Here is a 12,302-nt window from a genome sequence, read left to right on the forward strand (position 1 = left end):
ACAACAATGCTGCGATTTGTAACCTAGCCATCTGTTATACTCGTGTTCGTGTAATACCAAAAAGATAAAACTTGAATGAGGTTAACAAGACATTGACTATTTGGACTGTTTATATAGAGCCGGTAATCATATGAATTTGGTAACAGTTTGCACGGTCAAGAATTTGAAAACAGTTGCGTTTTCGTAACTTCAAAATCAGATACTTTTAACATCCGGAAGTTACATTTTCTTAACTTCAGCTTGGTAAGAGTTATAGTTTTCTTAACTCATTATGTATTTATGTAAGAATACAACTACTTCTCTTTATCTTTAAATTCAACACTTTGTTCTTACTATTTGAAGTTTTTGCAGAATTTATAGTCTAATCTCAATCTTTAATATCTCAGAAACGTAACTTGATAAAAATTCTTTTAAGATGGATTTACTATACCTTAAGGAATGAAAACAAGAGCTAAATTGGTTAAATAGAGTAATCTCTATGTTATAATGAGTTTCAACTTTTCATCAAGAAAATGGAAGTCCTTTTCGGAACCTTCATGTCTTTCTTAACAATTCAAACAATGTCTCAGTTTTTCCCTCCTCTGCATCTTCCATATTCCCATTGTTCACGCCATGTGTTGCATATTCAGATGTCCCGAAAGAATGCTCGTGTACCAATTGGTCAATACCCCCACTTGGTTGATCAGTTGATGGCATGCATAGTTGGTTAAGTGAAGCATTGGAAGAGCAAGGTGATATAGTAGGAGATATCACTGTTATGATTTGGTCGCCTTCGTCTATTGTTGATCCGAGTGAACATGTAGACCTTGTTGCTATAGAGTTTACAGCATCACGCTTGGACCTTTCTTTCACTCTTTTACACCAGCTGTGGAGTGAGTCTCTCACACTCTCAGCTATCAAGGCTTTCTTACATCGGGAACCCATCTGCGAATCAATTACTTGTTGCATTAGTATTTAAAATTGGTGGCTAGAAATCATCCACACAGGAAAATTCAGACTCTCAAATATATTGGTGGCTAGAAATCTTTTGGTATGTTGTGTCCATTCAGTTTCTGTTTGAATTACATAAAAATTCATACCCAACGGAAAATAAAGAAGATGAATGAATTTAGGCTGAAACATTTGGACCAAACCTGTGTGATAATAACATTTAGAGGCACAGTGGTATAGCTACACCAGAACTGGACCATAACCCTGCAAATAACAAGTAATATCAGGGTTGACACTTACAATTTTAATCATCAGTCAGTGTTCCGTAAGTGATGCACTTTATATCGTGTTAAGTATTGCAACCAAATGAAAATGAGTGTTGTAGTTTTAGGCTTTTAGATAGCATATATCAGTACCTGTGTTTATGTACTAAACTACTACTGTTTTCCTCTTAATAACATCTATGGAAGGCACGAAGATAGAGTACGAGATAGAGATATACCCACAAGCCAGCCTTATGATTATCATCGTATGGTTCTTCATGAAACATGATCGCTGCTTTAGTCCCCACTGAACATTTAGAGAAAAGGGATTAAAATACTAATTTACACAGTAAAAAACAGTCTTATGAATTATAATGTGATTAACTTGTACTCTCTGTTGACACTATCTCTGTAATAATTTGATTAAAATACGTGACTATAATAAATATATGTAAGTGTAGATGGAAAATTTTAGTTTACAAAAAGAAAAAATGATTGATCCTCTGAAGGTTTCATCTTACCAGGGACCAAATGAAGGTTGCCATCTCAAAGGCATTCTGCAATTAGAAGCCACGAGTAGAATTCGTTAGAAGGGAATTTCTACCATTATTTTATCATAAAGCGAATGATATATATGATGATCACCTGAAATGATATGAACTGTATTAAGCGCAACAATATTTCTGGTTTCCCAAACCAAAAAAGATCATCACTTGGCTTGACTTGGCTTCCGACAGATGGGTCCTTTGGTTCCACAATTTCAAGTGCTAACAAGGACACGATGTGTTGTTGTTTTGTTCCAACCAACATGGCGAGCTTGATATGGAGATTACATGGGAATATATGAGATCTGAACCAGCAGGAGAAGTGTAACTATAGCAGAAAGGTAATGGATATGTGGCTGGACTTACAATTGCAGGAATAAATGCAATCCAGAAGTAAATATTTAGACCTGTTTCATAAGACCTAGTTAGACATTATAATTGAGTGGCTCCATTCAAAAAACATTTTTCGAATTTTAGCTTCACCGTGTATGTTTATGAAGATGCATATTATGGCGTAGCCCCAGAGTGGCCAGCTGCAAAATCAAGAAAACGTTTCTTTTGTTGATTATGGACAACGAAATGTATGTTCCCAAAAAAATTGAATATTGATGAACATATATGTCAGACTCCCTAAAGCATATGCCTGACTTGCACTATACAAGTTGATGTATGTTATCATATGCGGAACTTGAAATATTTTACCTTATTCCCACCATTCCATAAAATTCTTCTTCCATGCTTCGGACCATATAATTATGGAAATTATAAGAAAGTGGTAAGTTGTGATTCTGAAAAAAAAATTACACAGATAAGGTGAAGATGGAATTGGTGCATAGTTATGCTGTAACGTAAGCTAATGGCGAGATTATCAAACGCGGAACAAGCTAAGCAAAATCTGCAATGCGTGACAAGTGTTTGTGTATGGAGACATACTCAAGATCAAGGTACAGTATAAGTGCCATACAAGGATGTTGATTGTCATTAAAAAAGTCCAAGAAAATTTTATGCAGCCATACTCTGATAGTGTGAAAAAGACTGCAACAGGAGAAATGAAATACCCACGGTGATGAAACCCAGTCGAAGTGCAAAGTAATCTGACTTATGAATAGAACTCCGAAACTGTCTGAAAAAACAAAGCTGCGCAATAATAAAAACATGATCAACACATGTTTATAATTATAACAAGAAACAAAATGAAGAGAAGATAAGTTATCTCAATGGCCTTCTATGATGTTAAACAGTACAGGAAGCAAAATGGATACATGAATGGAATGGCAAAACTGGAATAGAGCAAAAGCTAAGAGCCCTCAGCTCTCAAGTAATTTGTTCGTGATCTTGTTTAGTGTACCACAATGTCCTGCTTAGTAGATCAAGTAAAATCTGTCATGACCTCACACTCCTTAATTCTAGGCAAAGGTTATGAATGTGATGCTAAACCAGTGTTACCACATGCGTACACTACATTTTGTTTAGGTTTTATCCTTTTTATAGTTTTTACACTTATTTACCTCCATTTAAGTATACTATTAAATAACAAAACCTTTAGAAATTTTTGGTACACAATCAAGAATTTCCACTCTGACGGAACAAACATTATGTAAAACAGACTACTTGGAAGTAAATTTACCATCCAAATGAGAACCCTGCTCCTACTCCAGGGATGCGATGCATGATGTAAGATAAAGGTGGATTGCCTTCTCATAACCTTGTTTTTCTTTGCTATACAAACTAAATAGAATATTAACAATCACAATTGAGTGGCGCAAGCAATGTTCGTCTCTGTATATATTCTATTACAGTAACTCATCTCCACATAAAGGGATAGAGAACATGAAATGATTCAGACATCCTATATAAAGTCCTTGTGATCATTATAAACCAGACAGACTATGACTACTACTACCACTACTTAGGATTAAGATATCAAATACTTTGTTAAGTCATCTTGATCTTTATACGTGTCAGTATACAAATATACCATGGCAGCAACACTGTGAAAGATAATTTAGTTCAATAAAACTACTTGCCTTGGAAATTGCTTTCAGCTGAAACGCTTGCCAGATATTCCCATTTCCTCCAGCTGTAAATCTGTGAACAATCGCATTAGAAAGAACACCATGGACTTATGCTACTCTTTTTCTTGCTTATAGATAGTTCACTACAATGTGACTGTGTGGCTGTTGGGATGCAGTCCTTTAATTATACAAACATAAAACAATTTCCGTTATTGGATTTGACGGAAGCAGTTGTAAACTTGCAAACTGGCTTGAATGCCTGCCTACCTTGCTCATAGCCAAACCAACAGCAATACAACTGTACAGAACATGTGTGATGCCAAGAACAAACAAGAAACGATTAAGCTGCTCAAGACCCTCATGAGAAACAAAAGGTTCACGCCCCTGCAAAAAGTATATACGAATTCTTATTCCGGTGCTCCTATACCACAATATATACATCTACTTCCACAGCTAATTACCTTGCCACAATGATGAGCAACTGGAAAATTAATTCCTTTAGCTGGATCTTCAGTCTCATTCATAAACATGAACTTTCTAAGTGTAATATGCTCTTTTATTTCGAAATCTTCTTTAGAACAAAGGAAGAACTTGCTACTAAAAAGAGAGGAGTCTAAACAGATGCGTGAAATCACACTTGCCCATTGCCCCAAGAACAAAGATATAAGTCCAAGCAGCATCAGCTCTAATAACAACACAACATATTTATAAACATCATCATGAAATGCATAACATAAGATATACACATCCGTCTTCGTTGTATAAAATCAGTATAAAATTTAATTAAAAAATTGCATCATGAATCTGTGCACACTTGCAAGAACTATCTGTAAGAAGTACTAATATGAGTTATATGCACACTAACAAGAACTGTCTACATTTTATTCAGACTGTAGAAAGTAATATAAAGCTATTAAACAGAAAATCAATCACAAACCCTCCTTAATCTTCTCCAAAGAAGCAAAAAGAGCCTTCCTTCTAGTTTTCTTCAACCACTAAATCCATCCAGTTCAATAGAAACTCAATCAGGAAACATAAACATAGTATACAAACAAAAACAGTGTACCTAGTTGATACAAAAAGGAAGAAAAGTTGTAATGAGTAACAGTAATGACTTACTTTTCCAAATTTATAGATAGAACTTTGAGCAAAAAAACACAAAAAGACCATGACAGTAGTAACTGCTGCAACTGACCATGTTGGTGTCTCCTTCAGGGACCTTCCTTCTCTTAATAACTCCATCTTTTTCTTGCTTTCAACTCTTTTTTTTTTTTTTTTGCGTCGAAGAAGTTTTGCACTTTTACAATTAATATAAGAGAGACAAAGGAAGGTGCAGGACATGGGCAACTGAGATTATTAAAAGACATGCACGCATGTGTATGTGAAAGAAGAGTAGCTCCTGCTGCATTGGAGTTGATGAGATCTGTATCTTTTTTTCGCTTCACCAAGACCAGCACTGCACATGGAGGTTGCATTCTCTATCTTTTTCTTGTCTTTCTTGTGCCGGGAACTTTTAAAATAACAAGGCCGATGTAAGCTAGTATTTTATTAATAAGAAAAATACTATAGGCCGGTTCCAAAATTCTTACAAAATATTTTCCCAAATAATTTAAAAGTAGTAACTTTTCTCGTAATAATATGAAATGCGTGCATTCTTATGTGCTGACAAATAAATTTTCTCAGGTTTTATAAAAGTTTTGGATGACTTAACACTACCCTATTAATAAAATAAACTACCTATATGGCCCCCAAAAAAATTAAAAATTGAAGATGCTATTTTTTAAGTCAAAGGTACGGTTCTGAAAATCTCGATTTTATCGATTAATTTTCGATTAGTTCTCAGCAAGACACGTAACCAATTCGATTTTAAATTCAATTAATCCCTGTAATTTTTTTAATTAGTATATTGCAAATAAATTACTAAATATAAATAGAATTTCAATTGAATTTAAATAACTATGAATTATATATTATGATAAATATATATTAACTTACAAATTACTAATAAAATAATAATATTAAAATTAAATATAGTTTAAAACATTAAAAGGCATCCGATTTTTCTTCCGATTTATTCTCGATTCTTCAATTAATTCTAAAACATTAGTTTCTCCGATCTCCAATGATAACAGATTTTTATAACATTATTCAAGGCCTCAAAGGTATCATTTTGATATTCTCTTTAGGTACTACAATATATTTTTCCATTAAAAAAAAAGTAATACAATATATTTTAATTTTATAAGATTATTTTAATATTGTACTAGCCATATTTACAAGTTAAAACTTACCGTCTTCATATTTTCCTAACCTTATCTAAATTTTAAACAATACAAGTTGGATTTTTTAACTTTTAATTTATAGAATAATTTATAACTATACAAAAGTTGGATATTATTATAGATGTTTCTTATTATAAATTAAAATAATAATAATTTCTTAAGAAATTTAAATTAAATTCCGTGCTATTATAAAATTGATTATAAATTACTAAATAATATAATTTTATGATATTAGATTTGTGAACAATGAGAGAACGGCTCATTGAAGTAAATATGTTAATTGAGAGAGCTGTTTTTTAGACTTCAATATTTATTATATTTACTAAAATTTTAGAATGATCACGATTAAACGAGAAATGTAAAAAAAGCATAACATCATTTTTAGAAGGCCACTGAAGCGAGGCTTACTAAACTAGATCTTTAAATTAATCGACAAATGCACATCGTAGATAAACAATGTCAGTTTGTAATTTCTTAAAAAAGTAACGTATTATCTAAAGCAGGATGGCAACAAGTCAGTTTGGTTCGTCTGACCAAATCAAAATTGTGAAAATTAGATTTTATGAAAACCAAAATCAACTGAATCGAATTGAATCTCAAAATTTGAAAATCAGATCTTGAACTACTGGTTTTCGGTTTGGTTCCAGTTTGAACCGAAATTCAAATTTTATACGGGAAATACCAAAATAAATGTTTAAAAAAAGAAATTCATTGACAAATCTTTTCTTCGAATATAAAAATGTTCCCAAATTAATGCAAACATAATAAAATACGTATGATTAAATTTAGCAATCACTCTAGTAATAGTAGTTGCTTCTTAGTTATACTTAATTACTTTAGTCGGTTATCTTTTTACGTGTTTCATTTCAAGTTGGTAAATCTCACTTATCAATCATTTAACCGACTCTAATACATTCGAAATGCTATATGCTCGATTACTTAATTAAATTAATTTATTGTATGAATCATTTCCCAATTATATAAATCTATTGTTGAGTATACAACAACGAAAGCAAAACACAAAGCGAACAAACAAGAAGAAGAAAATAAACGACAATCACACAAGACAAAGATTTACGTGGTTCGGAAATTCCTACTCCACAAACCGCATTAATTTTGTATTGATCTCTCACAATTTGTTGTGTTATAATTTTACAATTACATGAGTATTTATAATAGAAAAAACTAGGCCTAAATCAAAATTATAGTCCAAATCTAAAAAGTAGACTAATCCATAAATTAATCTGAATCTGAATAGTCTATTTTCATGGGCTTAATTAATAGACTCCACAAACCTAACAATCTCCCACTTGGAGTCTGGCCAATCTTCACTTCACTCTTGTAAGTCTAATAAAACCAATTCTTCAATCAATAACTCTAACTAGTGTAGCGCCTTCTCATCAATCAATTCAGAAGGCCAGTTGAAGCTACGCAAAGCTTCAACTTTTCATTCGTAACCACCTTAGTCAACATATCTGCAGGATTCTTTGAACCAAGGATTTTATTCAAGGACAAAGTACCATTGCTTATCAACTCTCTTGTAAAGTGATATCTCAGCTAAATATGCTTCGTCCTAGCATGAAACACGGGATTCTTTGCAAGATGAATAGCACTCTGACTGTCGCTATACAAAGCACTGTCCGCCTGTTTCTTGCCCAACTCCTCAAGAAAATTTTTCAACCAAATCATCTCCTTGCTAGCTTCAGAGGTAACTATATATTATGTTTATATGGTTGAAAGAGCAACACTCTTTTGAAGTCGAGACATCCAACTAAATGTGGTGCCACCCAAAGTGAAAATATAACCCGTTATACTTTTTCTTGTATCCAAACATCCACCCAAATCTGCATCAGAGAACACTTCCAAGATAACATCTTTCTTACTGAAACATAGTGCAAACTTGGATGTGCCTTTCAAGTAGCGTAACAACCACTTGACTGCTTCCCAATGCTCTCTTCCTAGATTAGACATAAATCTGCTAAAAACTCCCACTGCATGAGCAATGTCTGACCTTGTACACACCATAGCATACATTAAACTGTCAACTGCAGATACATATGAAACTTTAACCATATCTTTCTTGCCTTAATCCGTTTTAGGTGATTACTTCTTTGTGAGATTAAAGTGACTCGCCAACGGTGTACTTCTGGTCTTCGCATCCTGGACACTGAATTTCTGCAACAATTTCTCAACATACTTCTCTTGAGATAAATTTAGAGTACCTTTAGCTCTATCCCTAATGATACTCATACCAAGTATTTTTTTTGCTGCACCCATATCCTTCATCTCAAACTCCTCAGACATCTGTCTCTTTAACATGTTGATTTCCCTCATGATTGATCTCGTTAACAACATGTCATCAACATACAACAACAATATGATATAAGATGAATCAAATTGTTTAAAGTAACAACAATGATCCATAACACTCCTCGTGTACCCATTCTTCATCATAAAGTTGTCAAACTTCAAGTACTATTGTCTCGGTGCTTGCTTTAAACCATACAAGCTTTTTATAAGCTTGCAAACAAGGCTTTCTTTCCTAGCTACCTGAAATCCCTCTGGCTGAACCATGTAGATGTCTTCCTCAAGATCACCATGTAAGAACGCGGTCTTAACATCTATTTGCTCTAGATGTAACTCCTCTGCAGCCACAATACTTAGCACAATTCTAACTGTAATCATCTTAACAACGGGAGAAAATATATCAGTATAGTCAATACCCTTTTTCTGTTGATAACCCTTGACTACTAACCTTGCCTTGTATCTCTTGCTGCCATCATGTTCTTCTTTGATCCTGAGCACCCACTTATTCTGTAAAGCCTTCTTTCCTGCTGGTAACTCTGTTAAAGTCCAAGTCTTATTCTTCTCATGAGAACTCATCTCCTCATACATGGCTGATTTCCACTGAACTGAATCATCCACTTTTATTGCCTCTGAATAACAGTGAGGCTCCCCGTCCTCGGTCAATAACATATAATATGCTGAAGGAGAATATCTTTGTGGTGGCCTCACACTTCTTTTAGATTTTCTTACCTCAATTTGTGGAGTTACTTGAACCCTGTCATCAACATTATCCGAACTCCCACTATTTCCTGCAAGATCTATTTCTGTAATATCTTCAAGCACTGCTTCTTCTTTCTCAGGTTGTTCCTTTGTAAACTCAGAATCGACTACAAGCTTATCCTTATACACTGCATTCTCATTAAAAGTAACATCTCTACTTATAACGACCTTCTTAGTCAGTTCATCCCAGAAACGGTAACCCATATCATCTGAGCCATAACCAATGAAGATATACTTCTTTGCTTTTGGATCAAGCTTGTCCCTGTTGGAATCTTTAACACGCACATAATAAACACAACAAAAAATGCGCAAGTGTGAAAGATTTACCTCTTTTTCTTGCCACTCTTCTTCAGGAATCTTGAACCCCAAAGGACTTTTCTAGTGGAATCATCAATGAAAGTGACATAGTAGCGAGATCCACCCAATGACGCAACTGTTGTTAAACCATATACATCTGTATGAATTAACTCTAACTTCTTAGCCTTGGGGGTCCTCCCTGATTTTGCAAAAGTAACACGTTTCCGTTTTCCAAGAAAACATGGCTCACAGAATCGAACTTCCACATTCTTCAACTCTGGAATCTTCCCCTTCGAAGTTAACAGCTTCATACCTTTTTCACTCATATGACCAAACCTTTGGTGCCACAAAGTTGAAGACTCAATCTCATCAAAAACTACATTTATTTCATAGATAGATTGTTCAACAATGTATAAAGTCCCCTTTTTCTCTCCACGAGCAATAACTAGATTCCCCTTTATAACCTTCGATTGTCCGTCTCTGAAAGTAACTCGATACCCTTCCTTATCAAACTGACCCACAGATAACAACATTTTCTTCAGTTCAGGAATGTACCTTACATCTTTCAACGTCCAGCTAGTTTCCAAAGAGGTTCTGAGATTAATATCTCCTATGCCCGCAATATCCAAAGTCTCATCATCAGCAAGACAAACTTTACCAAAATTTCCAACTCTGAAATTTAACATTAAATCCTTGCAAGGGGTAGCATGGAATGATGCACCAGAATCCATAACCCATGATTCAACTGAACATTCAACACAACAAATCAAAGCATCATCATCCATCACTTCTTCAACTATGTTAGCTGAATTATCCTCTTTACTCTTTCCTTTAGGAGCCGCGGGAGCCGGGCACTGATTCATAAAGTGACCCTTCTTCTGACAATTCCAACAAACAATATCATTGCGATCTTTAGATTGTCCTCTCTTCTGTGACTTCGATCTGCTACGCCCCTTATTTTGTCCCTTTTCGAACTTTATGCCTCTACTCTCAGCACTCAACAAGGAACCTGACGACTCTCCTGAGATTCTCCTATGAATATCTTCTCCAAGAATCGAATCTCGAACTCCATCAAAAGTCATCTTATCGCTCCCAGATGAATTACTTATAGCAGTGAAAAATCCCGACCAACTGTCTGGTTATGAGGATGCCAACAACAAGGCTTGTAATTCATCATCGAATTTAATATCCACCGATGCCAATCTTGCTAGGATAGAATCAAATTCGTTCACATGATCAGCAACACAATCGCCTTCATTCAATCTAGTGACAACTAACAAGCGAATCAAATACACCTTATTTGAAGCAGACGACTTCTCATACATGTTTGACAAAGCCTTGATCAAACCATAAGTTGTCGTTTCCTTGACGATATTGTAAGCAACGTTCTTCACCAAAGTCAACCTGACAACCCCCATAGCCTGCCTGTCCAAAAGCTTCCAGTCTTCATCCTTCATTGTAGTTGGTTTCTTCTCTTCCAGCGGTTCATGTAGTTTTTTCTGATACAAATAATCCTCAATTTGCATCTTCCAAACCCCATAATCTTTGCCATCAAATTTGTCATTCTTTACTTTCCCGTCTTCTGCCATCGCTCCCACTCGCCTGAAAAGCTAGGCTCTTGATACCAGTTGTTGAGTATACAACAACGAAAGGAAAGCCCAAAGCGAATAAACAAGAATAAGAAAATAAACAACAATCACACAAGATAAAGATTTACGTGGTTCGGAAATTCCTACTCCACAAGCCGCACTAATTTTATATTGATCTCTCACAATTTATTGTGTTATAATTTTACAATTACATGAGTATTTATAAGAGAAGAAACTAGGCCTAAATCAAAATTATAGTCTGAATCTGAATAGTCTATTTTTATGGGCTTAATTAATAGATTCCACAAACCCAACATCTATCATATAAACATATGTATATTGTTAGCCCCTTAATAATGCAACAAGAATTACAGAAGGGGGGTTGAATGGAATTCTTGAAACTTTTTCACCAATAAAATTGTTTAAACTTAAATATATATATCAGTGTGAATTGATTTGCAGAGTGCAGAATAATAACTTGAAATGAATCAAAACACAAGTCCTTAAAAACTTTCTGGTGGATTTGAATGTATCCACCAGAGATATATAATATATCAAGAGAACTCTGTGTAGCAATTAGCTCACAGCTGCTTACAAAATGAACAACTAAGAATTCAGAAAATACTGAGAATACAGCTTACTAATGTTTCTCTCTTGGTTGCTTAGTCCGTTATTCTATTTGTTGCTTCTTGGTTTATATACCACCAAGATTACAAAGCAATAAGACAAGATAATAAAACAAAAATTATCAAGTCTAATACTATGCTACTTCATTACTCTATTCCAGCATCTTTGAATATCTTTATAATAGCATAGAAATGGGAATGCTTCTTTGTTCTCTAAAACCCAGTTGAATAGGCTTCCACATTCCATTTGCATACACTCGACGCATGTGACTGTGTTATCACTGTCAACAGATATTTGAATTCTTTATCCGTCAGGTTCATGATCATCCGTCGAGTTCATGATCATCCGTCGGGTTGTCTTGCTGATCATCCGTCGAATGGCATTGTTGTTTATCTGTCGGGTAGCAATCTGACACTTCAATTCATTTCATTTATGCAGGATTACAAGACATCATCTATGTACAATTTATTAACCTATTCTGTATATCTAGTTGAAGTCAATATGACTTGAGTACTACTTACAGAATCTAAACAATGTGTATGCAGAAATGTGCTACAGACTTATTGTTACATAAGCTACTCACTCGATGGATAATAAATCATCATCCGTCGGGACTATATTGAGTCATCCGTCGGGACTATAATCCTTATCCGTCGAGTGCTACATTTTTCACTAAGTAAAATCTACC

General features: G+C 34.5%; 1 protein-coding gene across 1 annotated transcript; it reads right to left on the minus strand.

Moving 5' to 3' along the window:
* Positions 1 to 475: 475 nt before the first annotated feature.
* Positions 476 to 4,995, minus strand: LOC141665453 (MLO-like protein 4). Its single transcript, XM_074471438.1, has 15 exons — positions 4,873 to 4,995; positions 4,691 to 4,748; positions 4,215 to 4,438; positions 4,021 to 4,137; positions 3,766 to 3,826; positions 3,366 to 3,457; positions 2,801 to 2,875; positions 2,441 to 2,526; positions 2,222 to 2,271; positions 2,105 to 2,145; positions 1,839 to 2,009; positions 1,715 to 1,750; positions 1,433 to 1,500; positions 1,134 to 1,194; positions 476 to 924 (listed from the first exon to the last, which is right to left on the minus strand). The coding sequence occupies exons 1-15, from the start codon at positions 4,993 to 4,995 to the stop codon at positions 535 to 537; spliced, it is 1,653 nt and encodes a 550-aa protein (XP_074327539.1). The 3' UTR covers positions 476 to 534.
* Positions 4,996 to 12,302: the final 7,307 nt, after the last annotated feature.

This window comes from Apium graveolens, chromosome 6, assembly GCF_009905375.1.
Source record: "Apium graveolens cultivar Ventura chromosome 6, ASM990537v1, whole genome shotgun sequence".
Taxonomy (NCBI): domain Eukaryota; kingdom Viridiplantae; phylum Streptophyta; class Magnoliopsida; order Apiales; family Apiaceae; genus Apium; species Apium graveolens.

What these genes read in the sequence shown, in the direction of transcription:
- LOC141665453 (XM_074471438.1), bottom strand. Translation starts at nt 4,995, where the DNA reads ATGGAGTTATTAAGAGAAGGAAGGTCCCTGAAGGAGACACCAACATGG. An exon ending in GCAGGGTTCTCATTTGGATG is followed by an intron (nt 2,876 to 3,365) that starts GTAAATTTACTT and finishes ATTATTGCGCAG; the next exon opens with CTTTGTTTTTTCAGACAGTT. An exon ending in ATCATAAGGCTGGCTTGTGG is followed by an intron (nt 1,195 to 1,432) that starts GTATATCTCTAT and finishes TGTTATTTGCAG; the next exon opens with GGTTATGGTCCAGTTCTGGT.